The sequence below is a fragment of the Sebastes fasciatus genome, chromosome 24, assembly GCF_043250625.1.
Source record: "Sebastes fasciatus isolate fSebFas1 chromosome 24, fSebFas1.pri, whole genome shotgun sequence".
In the NCBI taxonomy this organism is placed as follows: domain Eukaryota; kingdom Metazoa; phylum Chordata; class Actinopteri; order Perciformes; family Sebastidae; genus Sebastes; species Sebastes fasciatus.
This window is the reverse complement of record NC_133818.1, coordinates 13,725,932-13,746,351: the sequence shown is the minus strand read 5'-3', so window position 1 is coordinate 13,746,351 and position 20,420 is coordinate 13,725,932. Positions and strand designations below refer to the sequence as shown.

Genomic DNA, 20,420 nt, shown 5'->3' with positions numbered 1-20,420 from the left:
CGTCTCGGTGTGTGTGCGCGCGCGCGTCCCGGAGAGAGTTTGACGTTTTTCTTTATGCTTCCGGGCGACAGCGAAATCACACAGGAGGCTCACGACTTTGGTATAATTGGGAAAGTGTTTGTGAGAGATGCGAGAGGCAGTGTGGTCGCCGGAGCTCAGTCAGAGAGCAGGAAGGCAGTGGGGTGTTGGCTGCTTTTCTACCCACCGGGGGGGGCCACGCATTATGAATGGACGAAACAGCAGGACGGGAGGCTTGATTGGAAGCAACCGGAACCTGTTTGTTGTTTAAAAAGCCTCTCTCTCTCTCTCTCGCTGCTTATGCCTCTCTCCGTCGCTCTTTCCATCTCCGTGTAATTAGGGTGCTGGCTGGAAGAATGATCAGCTGTCATCCCCAATGGTGGCCTTCCACTGCCTGAATGTCAACACTGTCTGAGACCTCCTGTCTGAGTGAGCAGCACACTCAATTAGAGACGCTCAGTCACTGCAGGAGCCGGTAGGACAAACACACATTTACAAAGTGTCTCACACACACACACACACATCTATATACGGACGAACAGGACACTTTTATGCTCAAAGAGTATATCTATATATAGAAAAAAGGATCTTGATTCATCACTCTCAGTGGTTACATTAATTAAAACACAGACCTAAAATTGTTTACAGTGCCAGGACTCCCTCCGCAGGCAAGCATCCCTCCCGGATGAAAGCGGATGCAGGTAGGCGGCGGCGGCGGAAAGATGCCCTCCCTTTGCTCCATTCGGCCGCATCAAAGTGTTCGGAGTCAAGAGGGCGAGACGCCGGAGAGGGCTCTTTCTTTGTGTCTCCGTGTCAGGGAACGTCTGAGGTGTTTCTTCGCTTCTTAAAAGGGATTCACGGCGCGTTTAATGTCGTGTAAAAAGGCACTTAGAGGCCTCGGCCCAAGATGGAGAAAAAGTCCACTTCAGAAAATGTGACCTGGTAACGGGAGAAATGCAGAACAGTCGGTCACAGGTCCAGTTTCAGAAGTAAGAAAACATAACGCAAAAAGCTTCTTGTGATAATGCAAAAAGGAAAGACATTTTTTAAAACACTGTGTACACTGAACATGCTCAGGGAGGCACTTATGCCAGTTTTACAAGCTGAGAGGATCAACGTGGTCATTGTAATGAAGGATTATGCCGCCCAAATGCAATGTATGTTGCTATATTTTATGCTGTTAATGGAATAGTTCAACACTCACTCTCACGTCTGTAGGCCAAATATAAAGCTAGAAACAGCAGGCGGTTAGCTGCACAAAGCTTAGCACAAAGACTGGAAGCAGGTGGAAATAGCTGGCCTCGTCCTGTCAAAAGCCAAGATAATATGCCTACTAGCATCTCTAAAGGCCCATGACGAACTAACGATACGGAAATGCAAAATACTCGCCAACTAATATCATAGGTCTAATGCTTTTATTGTGAAAGGGAAGAACGGTAGGTCTAAGGCTTTTATTGTGTAAGGGAAGAACAGAAGGAGTGGCTCTAGTATGCGCTACCTTTGTCAAGGTTGAAAGGAGTAATAAAGTTTGCCGTCTTGATTCGGTCTACAGAGCTCTGTGTTATTGATTCATAAATAAAGGCGCAATTCAACGCGTTCCGCAGTACGTGAGCGGTTTACGCCTTTATTCGTGGTGCGAAAACTAGGAAAAATCAATGTTGTTCCGAAAATAACATCGTGTTGCTTTTTCACAGCATAATATTAGCATTCTGTGTGAAAACAACAGTTCAAAAAAAATATATTGACGTGCAAATTATTCGCACAAATATAACAGCCCCGGAGTGTAAAGGCCCTAAAGCACATTAATACCCCTTTTCCATCAAAATTAGCGTGTATATGCAGATTTTTTAAACGTGGGAAAACCCGCTGAAAATAAGCAATTGATTCCTTTCTCATTGCCAGTAGACGAGAAACGTTTTTTTTCTCTGGTGGGTTATGTTCGACGCCATGAATACGCCGGAAAACAGGGTTAGTAAACAGTGAAAATGTTACGGTGGTTACTTACTTACTCACTTCATTTTATATGTTACTTATTCAGTCTCTCTTTCCAACTGTGCCGACTAATTTGGAACGATGTTCGAGCACTGTTTGGACATAGTCGAGCGGAATTTGTGAATGAGATGACAAAGAGTAGATCATCGTAGTCATAGCATTGCGCTGGAAAAGTGGCGAAAATTAGGTTGTCCAATCGGATGTCATGTTTCCATCACTACCGTTCGGAGTCGGAGCCGATAAATACCCGGGACTACTGCAGAGTCATTTGTCCAAGGAATGAATGCCGATTGTAACCTTTCCCACTGAAGACAAAAGACAGATGTTAGTTTTTTTTGTCCAGTGGGATAACACTTTCCCCCTGCTTCCTGTCTTTATGCTAAGCTACGCTATGCTAAGCTACGCTAACTGGGTCTAGCCTCATATTTAGCATACATATGCGAGAGTGGTATCAATCTTCTCATCTAACTCTTGGCAAGAATGGTGGAGTTGTACGTCACACGCTATGTCAGGCTGCACACGCAATAATTGCTATTAAGATTAATTAATTGTCGGCTTATTTTTTTCCCGTGGTAATCTTGTATACAATAGAAACATTGCACAACCTCATCTTTTATCAGCATTCCACATCGAGCAAAGAGAAGAACTGCTTTCTGCCTGGATTTGCTTAATTTCTTACACTGTTCAGCATCATTTTCTTTGACAAATTATGTGCGCTGCTGCGGACCATCTGGACGTCTCCGGGCCTCTTTACATGATGGGGATTTAGCTGATGCTATTATCCACAGCGACGCGTGATGGAGTGAGCAGGTAGGGGTTCGGCGCATTCACTAAAAAAAACAGCAGGACAGGAAACGACTGATGGATGTGCATTTGCGAAGAATCAAACGCGGGACTATTTGGTTACAGAATAGTATTGCTTGGTCATGAATCTGTGGGCTTATATGTCAAACTATCATTTTCTCCATCTTTTACAATGTCAATCCTTCTTATAGACCTCCAGGCCCTTGTTCAGAGCCCAGTGGAGCATGAGAAAGGCGTATTACGTGCTTTATCCAGCATCAATCTCATCTCTCTGCTCCCTGTCTGGGAGCTTTGAAACGTAATCGACTGTGCACGTATGACGGAGTCACAAGGTGTCAGCGTGATTTGAAGAATTGTGTGTGGTGGTGATGGTGGTGGGGGTTAAATAATGCCAGTAAGAGGGAGACCCAAGAGAGATACAGATTTGTGCATTTAGTTAAAGGATAATAAAGTTTCTGTGTGCATGTGTGTCCGTATATGTGTTAATTCTGCAAGTGTGTGTAGCTTTGTTGAGAGAGGAAGAAAGAGAGGAGATTGAGTTTAGAGGGATGGAAAGACTTTGCGGGTCCTTTGGAAATTAGAGCTCTCCATCTCTGTCCTCAGGCCAGTCTGTGTGTTTGTGTACGTGCGCAGTTGTGTGGGTGTATGTGTGTGTGTGCGTGTGTGTGTGTGTTGCTCAGGGTCACTGTAGGAATAAAGAGAGAAAAGTCAGATACCTCTCACTGAAAATCCTCACTGAGCTACAAAAGAGAAACACTTGCAGCTGCATAACTGTGAGGGTGTGTGCGTGGGTGGACAGGTGCATGTTTACCTGGAAGTGTGTGTGTTTGTGTGTGTGTGTGTGTGTGTGTGTGTGTGTGTGTGTGTGTGTGTGTGTGTGTAAGGCAGCATCAAGAAATAAAAATAAGAGATGTTCTGTGATATGGAAGTCCAGGGCTGCCAATGTTTTTTAATTAAATCATTACATCAAATTGCAATTTTTGTAGTTTTGGTGGCTAATTTAACAAAAGAGGCCTGGGAGTAAATCCTAGTCTTTTTGGAAATGAACATGAAAAAGACCATTATCATTTCATTTTCATTAGAAATGAGCTAATAACAAGACATTATTAAAATGTAAAATGTATAAAAATCCAGTTAGAAATTTTACTTTCAAGCTCAGGTTGCGCATGATCTGCCAATTTGAAAATGAAACATCAATTTAATTAGTATCACGGTGGTGTCATGGTTCTTAATGCATTGAAAATTATTTGAATAGTTCCATTTTTAGAGTTATGACATGTTGCTTCTCAAATGTTCATCATGCACACAAATGGAAAGCTAAAATCTAAATTTGAGTATGTCATTTTATTTGACTTTTGGCAAGGGTGGACTTCCATACTGCGGCATTAAAAAGCAATTAATTGAAGTGGCAGTAGGCAGTATATTTTTGGCATCATTGGGCAAAAATTCCATAATAACCTTTCAGCATATTGTAATTCAAGTGTTCTGAGAGATAACTAGACTTCTGCACCTCCTCATGGCTCTGTTTTCAGGCTTTAGAAAATGTAGCCCTTGACGGAAGACTTTCTCATTTTACAGCTAAACAGTACACTACTAGATGATTCTGCAAACATTTGAGGCGAGAAATAGGCATTAACGTAACATAATATTGATTCATATTTGATCAGCGTTGCCTAGTTTGACCGTTTGGTGATTGACAGCCGGCTCTCATAGACAGCAGATCCCAGATCAGCTCTGACTGCTTGTTTTCCTATGGTCTGTGAAATCTTGTAGATGTCGTTAGGAGCACTGGAGGACACCTGAGGACACAAAGGCACATGATTTTTTTCAGTTTACCTGTTTCATGTACTACTATCACGATATAGCCAGCGTTTTATAAAATAATTTTTTAATCATATTTGCTCCAATCTGGCCTACTTCAGCTTTAAATGATAATAATAAAAGTCATATTTCAACCCTCATATTAGAAGAAAATCTAAAGGCACAAATGTTTCTATATCAGGAATTATCATTCTGGCAAATACCTATGGAGGAAGGAACGTGACAAAATCATAATAAAATAAAATAAATAAATAAATGACTCGATAAATAAATAAATATGCCATTGAATGTACCAGAATTTTTTTTTTTAAATAAAATTAATAAATAATAAATGCAAAAAATAATTAAATACATTTAAAAGTTAATAAAATAAATTAAATAGAAGACTAGATAGATAGGGGAATTAATACAAAGATAAATAAATAAAGAATCAAATTAAAACAAATATCCAATTATATCATATTTTATCAATTAATTAAGGCCTACAATTATTTTCAATATTAGTTTTGGTACATTTATGGTGCCTCCTCTTTTGGCCTCTAGACACTGACGGTAACGTAAATATTGCCGTTTGCTTAGCAGCGGTGTTCTCACGACTTAAAGGCCAAACCTATCGTGTGCACGACTTCCCATGTTGTAAACACAAGCTCACAAGGTCCATTTGAAGGCACCATTAATGGCATATCTATTCATTTATCGAGTCATTTATTCATTTATTTTTGATTTTGGCAGGTTTCGTCCTCCATATATTACATGCCATGTCATGTGTTGAGCTTGCAATAATGTGATAATGCAGTCTGGTCACTCTGTCTTTACCAAGCTGTCAACTTGTACCTGTTCCTGATACACTACTACTTATATGCTGCTAAGCAACGCTACACATACAGCACATTCACCTATAGTGATGGGTTAGATGAATCAAATGCTGCTGTTGTGTTTTAATCAACTGCAGAGGAAATATAGACAGAGAGCGACTTTGATTATCAAGTGAAGAACACAACAAATAGCTTACTAGGCTACTTGTCGTTAAAGTGAACTTTATATTATATACGACTGCATTGGCAAAATCCTTTAAGAACCAATGCATTCAATCGTGTCTCACTATTGTAGCTGTGCAATAGTTTGCAGATTGTATTACAGCCATAAGGCACACAGTAACAAGACCAGAATACATATTTGCGCATTCATGTCATGTTCGCCTCATGGATCTTCTGGGTAAACAGCTTGTGGCGTGACTCAGCATAAGACTACTGCCAAATGCTTCCTTATGTAATCTCGCACAGAATGAAGTGTAGATTTTGTTTTACGCCGAAGCACATTTACATGGCAATTTTTTCCAAAAGCGTTTTATAAACTCGAGCAGCAATATTGTTAGGAGTTATTTAGTCGACGGCTTCGGCTAGCATCCGCTCTCCGTCTCTCCTGCTACTCGTGTCTACCTCTCGGAGGTGATTTTGTGCAGCCCTCTGCCCTCGACAGGCCGCCTCGGGCTGTTGTGCCCAACCTTTACCTCCATTCGGCCTATTCTCTCTCTTTCTCCTTACTCCACTGCCTCCTCAGCCGCCTTCTCTGCCCTGATTACTATGCTGTGTGGAAAAGTTGCCTCACGGGAAGTTGTCTTCTCGTCTCATTTTCTTCCTCCTCCTCCTTCCTCCTCTCCTCCATGGTAATCCACAGCTACAGACTGGACTGTCTTCATTGGCTGGCTGCAGATAGGTCTCTTTGGGTCTGTCTTTCCCCCAGATTTCTGTATGAGCCTCGGGCATGGAGATAGCGAATCCCACAAGTTTTGGCTCAAGTCGGTGGAAAAAAAAGCGCTGATCCGACACCTGCAACACTGTTGGAGAAATGTGTACTCCAATTACAAACGGGCATCTTTTATTCAATGGAAATTAATGAGTTTTATGTTTAAATTATTAGGTTGCATTTGAGTCAATTCGTAAAGTAAGTCTTTTTTTCTGACTGATACTGACCATGCACTGTATCTGCAAGGCTTTGATAGGATTGTTGATGAATACTAATGACTCAGGCTTCTTATCGAAAGCCATAAAAAAGCCCTTTGAAAGATTTATCAATGACATGACACGCCGTGTGTATATATTTCTATTAATAACCGGCTCAAACCACAGGGCCGCGTTCAGATTTATCTCAACTTCTGTCACAGATTTGACATAATGATCGTGGCTCTGATCGGCCTAAATGGAGAAGGAAGAGAGCTGTCAATATTGTACTGGGAATTAGTCATCAGAGCTAAATCGAAAAAACCCCGCGTCTCGCCTCAACTCTGGATCTCTCAGTAAACATAACTCACATAATTGCGTGTTATCGGGCAGATATAGCCTCATGGTGGGAGATAAGTGTGATTTATGCTCCGTATCTTTAACCACATTATGGAAGCAACATAATGGACACAACTTAATTGCACATTAGGGCGCCGACACCAGGGGCATTTTCCATGTTATTAGAATGTAAATATACTGTCTGAAGTTAAAAAAAGAGCTACATAATGTGTTGGAGTAATGATGTCAAATTAGCGTTGACATGATGAAGAGAAGTACAATAAAGCAGCAGATTAATCAGCCCTGTGGTTACAGCTTTTTTAGATTTTAAGAAAGAGGATTTTTATGCAATTGATAGGTGATATGAGGCCAAAATAAAACAACAAACAACTAGCTGACTGACCAACTGAATACATGAATAGCTAAACGACCTTTTGATAGATCCCTTCCCTGAGCCAGCAATTGTGCGATCATAGCTTAGCAACCGTAACTGGGCACAGCAGGTTGGACATGGGTCTGTAGTAAGAGCAAGACTCTGTATATAAATAAAGACTGAATAGAAAAATCACTGAATTAGATGTAAGAATGCCATATAAATGCATGAAACCATATATAGAGGTGGACGTAGTCACCGTGACGTCACCCATTGGTCTGTGGACTTCGGTTTTGAAGCCTTGAGTTCGACATTGTGGTCGTCGCTATCTTGGTTTTTGTCCGTTGACATCTTGGTTTTTGTCCGTTGACATCTTGGTTTTTGTCCATTGACATCTTGGTTTTTGTCCGTTGACATCTTGGTTTTTAGCCGTTGACATCTTGTTTTTTGTCCGTTGACATCTTGGTTTTTAGCCATTGACATCTTGGTTTTTGTCCGTTGACATCTTGGTTTTTAGCCGTTGACATCTTGTTTTTTGTCCGTTGACATCTTGGTTTTTAGCCGTTGACATCTTGGTTTTTGTCCGTTGACATCTTGGTTTTTAGCCGTTGCCTTCTTGGTTTTTAGCCGTTGACATCTTGGTTTTTGGCCGTTGACATCACTGACAGGCCGACGCTTCAGGCCTCCCTCCAAAACCACTCCCCCAAAATGATCATCATGAACGTAAACATAACATTATGAATGTAAACAACGAACACGACTATCATTAGTACTCACAGCTGTGAAGCTAGCAACATTACAAACCCTAGCTTTAAGTGGAGTAATTCTTCATTTTAAGGTACTTTCCCCTGGTCATGAAATAAATACACCCTTGAAGATATAAAATGTCAGTTTATGTAGAGAATTATAGTTCGGTCTTGTGGCCTTAATTCTATTTCTCGAGCTATTTTTGAGTCCTGAAGGAGAAAGAAGATGAAATAACTGCAGCTCTAAACACAGCGGTCAAACTCTAAGCTGTAATATAAAAGAATCATCAAGCCTGTGGAGCCATTTCACACACTCGCCTTGTTTCTTCGGTGTGTGGGCAAAACCGTCAAGGTGACACGCTGCAATTAAACAGCAGCGGTGTGTCGGCGATGAGCTGTCATCACCGAGCCATGTCACAGGTGTACAGGGCAGCTGTAAGTATAATTGCTACAGGCCTCCGGGACGGGGCTGAACCCCCATCTCCTGGCGGCGACAGCAGGCTTCACGGGGAAGATCGGCTATAAAGGAGACTTGTAACACAATGACAAATGGTTCTACAGCAGCCGCCGAATTAACAGTGACCTCCCCCCTTTGCTGTCTGGCGCGGGTGATAATGTGCAAAGTCCTGTCGGGAAGTGTGCTTAATGTTCGAGATAATCTGTCTATTATGCGGGTTCAACATTAGGAAGGGAGTGACTGAGTATCAATTAAATTCCCTTTTACGTAGAAAATGGGACGCGTAATTTTTCTGACAGCGATTCAAGCAGGCAGACCTGGTATAGATTTTGAATAACTGGAAATAGTTGGAGCAGGGTTTGCTCTGCAGCAGAAGCCCCCTCTGTAAATTACTATGGTGGAACTAGATGTGCTTACTAATTGAGTCTCAGCGCTCGGAGGGAAGTAATAGACAGAGAAGAGAGGGGAAAAGGAGGAAAAGAAAGGAGGGCGATTTCTGTTCATAAACAGTGTTTACTTAAAGCACCCCATCGCCTTATTAGTATTAATAGCAGCGACTTCAGAAAGCTCATATTCTGCCATTGGACAGTTTTGTATTATTTATGATTGAAATGAAAGCCTGGGAATGCAGCAGCAATGGAGGAGCGCTTGCATAGCAAACGATGTTGCCTACGCCAGTTTACATAACCAACACTTGGGTAAACAGCGGATTAAGCGCAGCACGGGGCGAGGGGGAAAAACGAGAGCAAAATGTTGCATCCACACATTAGCCTATTTGAGGCGGGCTTTTTTCTTTTTTGGAGGAGGCTAGGAGGACACTGCGGAGCTTTTTGATGCAGCTGGTCTTCATCTGCGAGTCCTTTTGAGCATGAAAGTGTGGTGCGCTGCAGAATCTCGCCCTCCAGTGCAACTTCTGTGATGTTGATCTCGGGGAAGTCGGGTCAAAATAAGCACGCTGGAACTTCTCGCCTTAATTAAAGACACCATCTGTTAAATTTGATTATTAAAGCTGTTAGAGTGAGCATTAGAGCAACCGAACGGGGGGCTTTCAGTTTCTGCTCTATTTACGGGCAGCAGGGTGGCATGTCGAGCACGGGGATCCGGGTTTAGGGCTCCAGAGCTCCCCTGCTGAGGTGTCTTTGACACAGAATCCCTACTGGGGTTACACTCCCCAATGGAGCTGCTTTTCCATAAAGCAGGACAAATTATAAAGGTATTTTTCTAAACATAAGGTATAATCCTTCTCCAAAAACAGCCTTACTTGGAGATAATTTTCCCTTCAAGATTTTTGTTTACTCTTGCCAGCAAGTGTGTTAAAGAACATCCACAACTTTCCTCTTGCAAACATGTTTGGATCCAACTCTAACTCTCATTAGATGTTATTTTTTCAGCCCCGTCTCCAACATAATTACTTTTGCATGCAACTAAACTGCATAACCAAAATACGGTCTGAGGGAACAGATTTTTTCCCCCAGATTACTGTTGCAGTTTTAAACCGTTTTAAACACATGATTAATGTTGTAAATTGAAACACAACAAAACAAAACTACTTAGTCAGGTTTAGGCAACAAAACTATTTAGTTTGGTTTAGGCAACACAACTTCTTAGTTAGGTTTAGGCAACAAAACTATTTAGTTTGGTTTAGGCAACAAAATTACTTAGTTAGGTTTAAGCAACACAATTAGTTAGGTTTAGGTAACAAAAATACTTAGGTTTGAACAACACAATTACTTAGTTAGGTTCAGGTAACAAAACCACTTAGTTAGTTGGGTTTAGGCAACCAAACTACCTAGTTAGGTTTAGGCAACAAAACTTCTTAGTTAGGTTTAGGCAACAAAACTATTTAGTTTGGTTTAGGTAACAAAACCACTTAGTTAGGTTTAAGCAACACAATTAGTTAGGTTTAGGTAACAAAAATACTTAGGTTTGAACAACACAATTACTTAGTTAGGTTCAGGTAACAAAACCACTTAGTTAGGTGTAGGCAACAAGACCACTTAGTTGGGTTTAGGCAACCAAACTACCTAGTTAGGTTTAGGCAACAAAACTTCTTAGTTAGGTTTAGGCAACAAAACTATTTAGTTTGGTTTAGGCAACAAAATTACTTAGTTAGGTTTGAACAATACAATTACTTAGTTAGGTTCAGGCAACAAAACCACTTAGTTGGGTTTAGGCAACCAAACTACCTAGTTAGGTTTAGGCAACAAAACTTCTTAGTTAGGTTTAGGCAACAAAACTATTTAGTTTGGTTTAGGCAACAAAATTACTTAGTTAGGTTTGAACAACACAATTACTTAGTTAGGTTCAGGCAACAAAACCACTTAGTTGGGTTTAGGCAAACAAACTACCTAGTTAGGTTTAGGCAACAAAACTTCTTAGTTAGGTTTAGGCAACAAAACTATTTAGTTTGGTTTAGGCAACAAAATTACTCAGTTAGGTTTCAACAACACAATTACTTAGTTAGGTTCAGGTAACAAAACCACTTAGTTAGGTTTAAGCAACACAATTACTTAGGTAGGTTTAGGTAACAAAACCACTTAGTTAGGTTTAAGCAACACAATTACTTAGGTAGGTTTAGGCAACAAAATTAGGTTTGAACATCACACTTACTTTGTTAGGTGCAGGCAACAGAATCACTTAGTTAGGTTTAGGTAACAAAATTACTTAGTTAGGTTTAGGCAACAGAATTACTTAGGTTTGAACAACACAATTACTTAGTTAGGTTCAGGTAACAAAACCACTTAGTTAGGTGTAGCCAACAAGACCACTTAGTTAGGTTTTGGCAACAAAATTACTTAGTTAGGTTTGAACAACACAATTACTTAGTTAGGTTCAGGCAACAAAACCACTTAGTTAGGTTTAAAAGACAAACGTAATACGCCACAAAATATGTTTCCTTCCAAATGTAATTGAGAACGCAATTTAGTTGTATGGGAGTGTCAATTTTAGGAGACAGTGCTGTGTTTTTTAGTCGCAAGACACACAACTAAATCACCACCAAAACCACCGCAACACATACTGAATCAATCTTTATTTATATTAAATTAAAAATATACTTTTGACAGATTCATGTAACAAACATGAGGAACGGTATTTCTATGATATAAAGCTTTGGGTATGGTTTCAAAGAACTCAGAGAGAGAGTGACCGTCTTGGATAAAGGGGGGGACAGTATGGGAAGCTAGGCGAGGAGGAGTTACGTCTCCTCTGAAAGCATGCAAAACAAATCAGAAATGAAGTGAAAACAGGGATGTACTGTGGAGGCTGTGCTCTGCCTTTCAGGGTAAGAGGAGGAGGAGGACGTGGCTCAGTAATATTTCCAGTAGAAAGTAAGCAGAGAAAGGTAACACAGTTTATCTAGGTTGGCAGCACTGACGAGTATTAGAAAGAGGGGGGAGATAAAGAGGAAAAGAAGGTATTGTTCTCATTACTGAGTGACAAATGAAATGTGGCAGGCATGGGGAAGCGAAACAGAGATACACCCCCACCCACCACCACCACCACCACCACTTTGACAGTGTTCACCTAAACTGAAACATTACATGAGGACAGCCACAAAGCTCTGGGGCTTCACAAGAGTTTCACATGAGAAAAAGGGTCAACAAGCACTTTTTTAAAATCAAATTCCCATTAGTCACTTACATAAAGCAAATATGTACGGCTCTTTTTTTTTGTACAAGTTGTTATAAGCGGGAGAAAAACAGCGGTAGGAGAGAGAAGACCATATAAATTCAAAGCGTCGCCTCCTTATTTACAAATTCACCACGTCGGCCCCATTTTCAGTGCTTTATAAAAATACTATTCACATTTGTTGTTGAAGTGTGTTAGAGAAGTTCTTTGGAGGGAAACCCCCAAAGATTCTGTACATTTATACTGATTATGATGAATGATTTGTGCAATTAAGATGTGGACGACGAAAGAAATTGCGCGAATGACAAATATAATGTGCGACAAAAAAAAAGATTCAAGAAGAAAAACATCCTGGATAACATGGAAAACAATATTAAAAGACTATATAGGGAACTATACACAACAATAAAACACATGAGAGATGTCAGAAATAAGGATTCCCAGTTTGTGCTACTGAATTCAGTAAAAAAAAAACGCTGATATTTAAATATAATACTGTCATCAATGAGGAGATACAAAGGCGGAGGGCAGTAAAACACTCACTTTGGGTACCATGCAAGGTGATATTGTACTATACATTATCCTATACGGAAGGGATTGAAACATTGAAGGATCATGGCTACATGCCTCTGCACCTTGGCTCGGAGGGAAACGGTTAAAAAGTGGAAATAAAAAAAGTGATCAGTCTTAAACACCGGTTGCCATGGTGCGTTCTTGAACTGCCACGAGCCACGGCAGTGTCTAGGGCCGAGACAAATAGCAGCAGGTAACACAGTCCAATGCCAAGGCGAAATATGTTGGAAATGAGATATTAGTCGGTAGAGAGGAAAAATGATTGCTTCCACGAAAAGAAAACAAGAAAAAAAACCAGGTAACCAAGGCCTTTGGATGACAAAAACACGACTTGAAAAACAGTTTTTTTCTTCCTTTTCTGGCAATGAACTCTGAGAAGATTCAATTAAAAGCGGGATGCTCTGAAGTGCTCACGAGAACATCATCTCATCTGTGTTTTAGTCTAATCTATCTCACATATTTTGGGTCCGCAGTATAATTTAGGCCAAACAAGACAGAAACCAAGACGTGTTTTTCTTTCTACCACCGTTTTCTTTTTCTTTTTCTTGAAACCCAGTTTTTGGCTTCCATCGCTCAGTGTAAACAAGCTCAAACACGCTCTAAATATTTCATACTGATATTAAATGCTGTCTCGATTTCATTGAATTAGAGCTCCAAAAGGGACTACAAAATACTCCTTCATTAAATAATCATGATATCATCAAAGCAGCATTATAAATACTGTTTGAAGCAACAAAAAAAACATTCTCAAAGCTGGTCAGCACCACCTAAAAGGTGTTTTTTCGTGAACTCCTGCACCTTTCCTCTGACGTTTTTTTGCTTTCTGAAGTGGCAGACGAGCAGATAAACAAGTTGAACGTTTTAGTAACGAAGGGTGGAAATCCTTCCTTTCTACCCGCGAGTTTGATCAAAGTGCTCCATGGGGAGGACATACTCAACACTTTCACACACAGAGGAAGCTTTAAAATACACCAAATAAATATCCGACGCAAGAAAAAACAGCTTGGGCAGAATGACTAAATAATCAACGTTCAACAGATAATGGCTGGTAAAACTAAAGGTTCAGGAACTACATTGATTGAACTACGATGTGATTCTTAGAAAAGAGGACCCTCTGACGCAAACCATCACTACAACATTTCACCTCCTGATCTTTGACGTTTGGCAAGCTTTGAGGTGTTTTCCCACCCACGGGTCTCCTGTATGGCTTGGCGGAAGTATTAATAGCTGTTAAACACCAGCGCTTTTAGCAGCATTGACTGGCAGTTTGCCTGCAGAGGCATCAGTAGTGAGGGTCAGAACAATTCTCTCGAGAGTAAAGGGGCACTCTATTGGTGGTATCGAGAGGAAAGCTGGGATGATGTCACTCTGGACTAAGTAGAGACGCTAAGTGTTGATGGATCAGAGGCATCGTGGAACAGTGGCCAGACTACTAATTCAGTGTTGGGAAAAGATACAGCTGCACTAGCAAAAAAAACAATGACGACTTTACAATCTCATCTAAATTACCAACAATAGTAATAGCAATAAGGTGTCAGGTAATTCACCAACAAACTACGATGGAAAAAAAATTGTAGCAAATACGAAAATAACATTTAGTTGTAGGTTCAACCATGTCTCCGAGAAATTAAGTTTGTATAGTACTGGTTTCTTTTCCCAGTTATGTAATCTCTGGATTATGTTCACGTACAAAACGCAGGCCTCTTGAGACCACAGTTTGCATTCGGGCTGGGCAATACAGTATATATATCGATATTATATCGACATCAACCCTACAATATCGAGGTATTTGGTCAAAAAATATCGTGATATTTGATTTTCTCCATATCACCCAGCCCTAATTTGCATCCTGAATGTGTTTAGGTTTAGGCAACAGAAGGATTGGGGCGGCACGTTTTTTTCCTCTAAACATATTTGCTGTTGCAAATTAGTTGTAAATAAATTAGGGCTGTCAAAGTTAACGCAATAATAACGTATTAACGCAACTTTGTTTTAATGGCACTCATTTCTTTAACCTCTTGAAAGTCCGATGAGCTGCCATCGGGCCCGGCCGCTATTTGATATTTCGGAGGTTGTAGCGTGCTCAGTTCTAAACTTAAAGTGAAGATACCGGCATGATATGAAACTAGAAAACCTAATAAATCCATTGGTACCAACTATGTCATACTACCTTGTCACGAAGGAGGTTAAATAATGCTCCAAACTTATGCAAAATTTTGGCGAGGAAAAACTGGCATCAAGGGGTCCCTTGACCTGTGACCTCCAGATATGTGAATGTAAATGGGTTCTACGGGTACCCACGAGTTTCCCCTTTACAGACATACCCACTTTATGATAATCACATAGTTTGTGGCAAGTCATAGTCGAGTCAGCACACTGACACACTGACAGCTGTTTGTCATGTTATGATTTGAGCATAGTTTTTATGCTAAATGCAGTACCTGTGAGGGTTTCTGGACAATATTTGTCATTGTTTTGTGTTGTTGATTGATTTCCAATAATAAATATATACAAACATTTGCATAAAGCAGCATATTTGCCCACTCCCATGTTGATAAGAGTATTAAATACTTTACAAATCTCCCTTGAACAGATACAAAATGTGTGATTCATTTGCGATTAATCACGATTAACTATGGACAATAATGTGATTAATCACGATCAAATATTTTAATTGATTGACAGGCCTAGTATAAACATAGTTTCTAGGAGACAAGGCCCAGAACAGATCTGACTTCTCGGCAATAAGGTCCTTTAAAATATCAAACAGTTTGGAGCAGCCAAAGAGCAAACAGGGTTAAAAGGCAGTCTAACGGGAACACAGGTGTGGTTTTGACCTTTGTTGGTGATTATTTGTCTAAATTAAATAACATAATGGTTGAAAATTGTGCAGGTCGCTTCGCCACCTGAGACCAAACCAAATAAATCACTACTGCAGGGTGACCAGGCTTGCAACAGGCTCTTGATTTACAAGGTGCCACTAATGAATGGACAAATTGGACACCAGTATTGGGTCCAAATTTGCTGCCATAGAGAGGCGTAGGTCCAGAGAAAAAGTGGTTAGGATTTATACCTTTATAAGAACTAGTTCCAAGCTAACAAAACAGTCATGTTCCTTATAAATGAACACTAGCCATGTTTCCATTCAATTGTCAAGCAAATTTTAAGCGAACTTTTGAAATGTTGCAAAAAATGAAATGCGAATTAGACGCGTTTCCATCAACTGGTTTAAGGTTTGGAGCGAATAAACTCAGGCTACAGCGTAGTTTGGTCAGAAGTTGGAAATATAGGCTTTACGCATGGCTGTATTCCGCAAGTAAACCAAGTAGAAGAAGAAGTAGAGGTTGCGAACCGGAAACAAAACGAGCCGCCTTGGCCGATCTACGAAAGAATAATGGAGAGAGGTCTTCAGGAATTTGTTTCAATTGGGCAAGTTTAAATTGTTCTTTCCTGTCAGCTAGTATTGGCCAAGTTTCATGTTGTACGGAGACAAAGACAATATAAATATAGATCGGAGAAGCGACTTCATTTGAGTTAAATGTTCATTACATCAGAATTTATTCAACAAAGGCGTTTCCATTATCAATTTAGCGCATCAACTCTTTTTCGACAAAAGCAAAAACCACCTCAAGTGAGCGTAAAAACTTGTGACGAACTTTGACGTTTCCATATAGCTTTTCAAATGCGATACTTCGAAATATAAATAAAAATATGTGAATGGAAACACAGCTACTGTGACAGTTTTAAAAAAACGTAAAACCATCACTTTCTTTGCATCAAGCGATCCTTCATAAAGCCTCAGGTTCCAGACTTTAACCAATCCAATGGAGAACAACAAGGCTATCACCTAAAATGATGAAAATCTCCCAGAAATTTGGTGCCGTTGGGCCACTCAGTGAGCTTTTGATTCAGCGGTCATATGGTGGAAACCTTTGAGTTCGGACCAGCGTTGAGTTTACTGTTGGTTAGCAGCGGTACTGAAGAACTGTCGACCATGTCATCACTGACTCTTTTTCCACAGATATGGGGCCAAACTGGCAATTATGTGAACAACACACGCACTCGTTCCATTCAAACTGACATAAACACACACAAAAAGTAGTCTGGTTTTCCTGTGCTCTGCTGGTGCTGTCTTGTTCATTCCTCGAGGTCTTCATTAGGCGGTTTGTATGAACTCTCCCTCCCCTCTCTGTAGATTTTTGTTTTCGCTTTCTCCCTTCACTCTCTGCCTCTATAATCACCATTTTGAGTTCGGCTGCTTTCTGGATCTGGATTCAGCAGATACAGGAATCTGTACTCTTGTGGCAACACACTCTTTTTTACAAGTTAGCTTCATGGTCTGAATGGGGAAACCAGTGTATAAAAATCCATCTTCTCAGCACTGCAACCAGTGTTTTATAAAAATGTTTACAGTGTATTTTACCCCCTTATCCCCTTTTGGCTCGGAAAAAAGGCTGCTTTTGATCAGCTTTTCCAAGTAGACAGCAACCGAAAACAACAAAACAGCGGTTGATCTGTGTTTTCGGGCAAGTCCGTGGTCGAACACTGTAGTTTTGGCCGTCACAGTATCACAGTTACAGTAGAAAGATGAGATGAGTTTCACATATTTGATGGACGGTATAATCCTATAGGCAAAAACCATTGAATATGATTGATGAGCTTTCAGCGCTCCGTCTTTTATGTTACTGGAAGTCCTGGCTAAACCCTCTCAGTCTATTTTCCTCCATATTTTGCTTCACTCTACAAGGTCATTCACAAAACAAGACATCTTGACATCTCTGTTTGCTTATTTCAGAAACCCTTCGAAGCGTATTGTTCATCCTCAGACTTTTATACCGGAAAAATAATAAAACATCTTGTTCCATGAATCTGACACCGCAGTGGCTGGCAGTGAGTTCAGGTCCCCTAAAGCCGAATCCATCTCGTTTGGCGCCATTGTGGTCTTCCTCGCTGGGACAACGCGTCCACTGCTGTGTGTCCGTTGCAGTGAGTTCAGGTCCCCGGAAGCCGAATCCATCTCGTTTGGCGCCATTGCGGTCTACCTCGCTGGGACAACGCGTCCACTGCTGTGTGTCCGTCGTTCGCCGAAAAAGTACCGTAACCTTCACGTTCTCAGTGACATGGAGTCTCTATCTACAGGACAGAAATGGACTGGGTTGGATATAGTGAAGGTGCGGGAGTTGGGTCTGCTTGGCTTGGTTCGGTCCACCTCCTGATGTCGCTACAGTCTACAGCAGATGGCACGTTATTTGGAAAAGAGTTGGGGGCTCTGGTTGTGGCGCTCCCCGCTGCGTGGAACAGTGGAACCGGAGAGGATGTCTGGGTTGCTGGAGGCGAGAGTCACATTGAGGAACAAGTGGAACGATTTAGACCACAGTGTTCCGCTGGCGGTAGGGTGGAGGCGGCAAGACGGTGCCAGACTTCAGGGAAAACTCAGACATGTACTCTGGGTTTTCAGCTACCGCCGGCCGTATGTGTCCGTTCTGCTTATAGAAAAGCTTGGCGTTGGTGGAACCGCCCTGGGCGCCCTCGGGGGCGGCCTGGTTGGACGGTTTGGGAGGCAAGCTGTGCTGCCAGTATTCTGGATTGTCAAAGGTCACCTTCAGCTTTTTCCCACTGACTTTACCTGACGCCAGCGCGTGCTTCAGCATGCCGGCCGAGTGCGTGGTGGCGTGGATCTGGTAGGCCGGCAGGCTGCCGTGCCCGATGGTGGCCGAAGTGGACACGGCGCCTGACTGGCACACCTGGGCTTGGGAAGTAGTTCCCGTTTGGCTCTGGTTGGCGGGTCCGCCACCTGGATTGCCAGGTTGTCCTGCGGGTTTGATGGTGTGGTGGCCGTGGAGGATGTGGGTTGGCGGGCCGTGGTGGCAAGGCATGCCAGATGGAGAGGGCTGTGCCGCGGGGAGGGGGTAGTGGGGCAGGCTGGTCTGGATAGTAAGCGGGAGGTGGGAGCCTGAAGAAGGGGGCTGGTTGGGTAGGGGCAGACCGTTTCTCCTTAGGGCCTCCAGGCCCAGATCAGACGGGCTGTGGAAGGTGTTGAGGTATAGCGGCTCGTTGATGTACTCGTCCTCTCCTTTGGGCTGGCTGTTGGGTGTGGTGTGGTAGCCCGGGTTATCCAAGGCGTGGATCTCCCCGTTCTTACGTCGCGAAACAAACGGGTTTTCCTCAATGGGATTCAGATACTCTGCAGCACGGATCAGAAAAAGGGAGGAAGGGAGGGAGGGGAAAGTGGAGAAGAAGAGAAAAGAAGTAAATAAGACAGATAAACAAAAAATCAAATCAAGAGAGGAGAAAACAAAAGGAATGAAAGAGAGTAAGAGAACAGGCGCTAATGAGGCGAGAAGATGGAGATGATAATGGCGGCCACTCAGGACAAGACGGGCAACATGCCAGCAGTTCTTTGGCACGGGAAACTCCATCTGCCGGGGGTGAAAATGCCAGCGAATGACCCCTCTTCGCTGCTTCCAAGCGCTATGATAGTGGGGTGCGAAACCTATTGATTTTGCCCACTCTTCCGCTCCTTGACATTGCATCAGATGCATTTTGCTGCGGGCTTTGTTATATTTTGAGCTGCTCAAAAATCAAAGACGGTAGCGCGAGACCGCGGCTGATGGACTGAATTATGATCAAAGGCAAAACATGACTGTGTAGTAGCTGACATACACCGTTGACGGAAACCGGGTCGGAATTTTAATCAATGGAATGGAGTGAAATGAACAGGCAAAATGACAGGCGGGATATACTACAGAAGATCGTATTTACTCTGTGAATGAGCGGAGAGATGACAGAACAGAGAAGAGGTGTGCTAGTACATACAGGATGCACTTGTTTTACATTTAAATTGTGTTTCTCTCTTTGTGGAGCAGCACAGGAGATTGCGGTGTAGTGCAACTTTTATGTCTATGGCAGTTTATTATTGGTGTTTTATAGATGATAATGAGGTTATTTCAAAGTTTAGTATTATCTACACCATGCTGTGGATTAAATACAACTCCTAAAATGTTTTCAATGCCCTGCAGGGCTGCAGACTTTCTACCTGGAGTTATTTTTAACTGGTGCTCTGGAAAATGAACTCACCCGAGGAGGTCTTGTCCTTCATGGGCGTCATGTATCCGTCCTCGTCGGTGTCCCCTCTGGTCGCCCTCTCCCCCAAGAAGATGGTGGGGTCGGCGCTGTACCTCTGGCCCCCGCTGTCCTCTCCGCCAGCCTGGCTCAGGCTCTTCTTATGCAGGCTCCCGTTACAGCGCTGGTCCTCGAGGGCCGGACCCGGTCCGCCTGCGGCCTCCTGGTTGGCGCAGGCTTGGGCGCCCGCCACGGAGGCCTCTGCGGGGTTTGGGCCGCCGTCTCGATAGCCAAACTGGTTCTGAGGCAAAGAGAGGGGTTGTGGAGAGTGACAATTTGTCTGTCTGTTTGCTCTAAACCACACGGGGGGGACTTTGATGCTTGTGTTCTGGGGTGGATTAATGCACAGGCTGGCCCCGGCTGCAGCCTAAGGGGCATACTTGCCAACCTTGAGACCTTAAAAAAAGGGAGGATTTCGAAATCAAAGTGGGGGGTCTGGAGTTTCAAAGACTTTGTCTCACATTGCAACAGCATTTTTATGTTAAACATTTGATTTTACCTTTAACTCCCATGAAAGAAAACTGAATAATTCGCCCCTCTGGTGTGAACCTGGCGTGTGAATCTCTGGCATAAACTAATATTCATCCATTTTTATGTAGTTTTGT

General features: G+C 42.2%; 1 protein-coding gene across 14 annotated transcripts in view; it reads right to left on the bottom strand.

Annotated features, from left to right (window-relative positions):
* LOC141762924 (receptor tyrosine-protein kinase erbB-4-like) overlaps positions 1-20,420 on the bottom strand; it is a 343,760-nt gene that overhangs the window by 47,834 nt on the left and 275,506 nt on the right. For 6 of the 14 annotated variants that reach the window (XM_074627098.1, XM_074627099.1, XM_074627100.1 and 3 more), the window contains 2 exons: positions 19,771-20,056; positions 11,507-18,877 (listed from right to left, as the gene is read on the bottom strand). In XM_074627098.1, the coding sequence (XP_074483199.1) occupies positions 18,060-18,877; positions 19,771-20,056 (1,104 nt within the window). In that variant the 3' untranslated portion in view covers positions 11,507-18,059. Of the gene's footprint in view, positions 1-650; positions 958-2,689; positions 2,841-3,727; positions 4,614-6,243; positions 6,473-11,506; positions 18,878-19,770; positions 20,057-20,420 lie in introns of those variants that run through there. The other 8 variants (XR_012592936.1, XR_012592938.1, XR_012592940.1 and 5 more) reach the window with 4 other exon arrangements.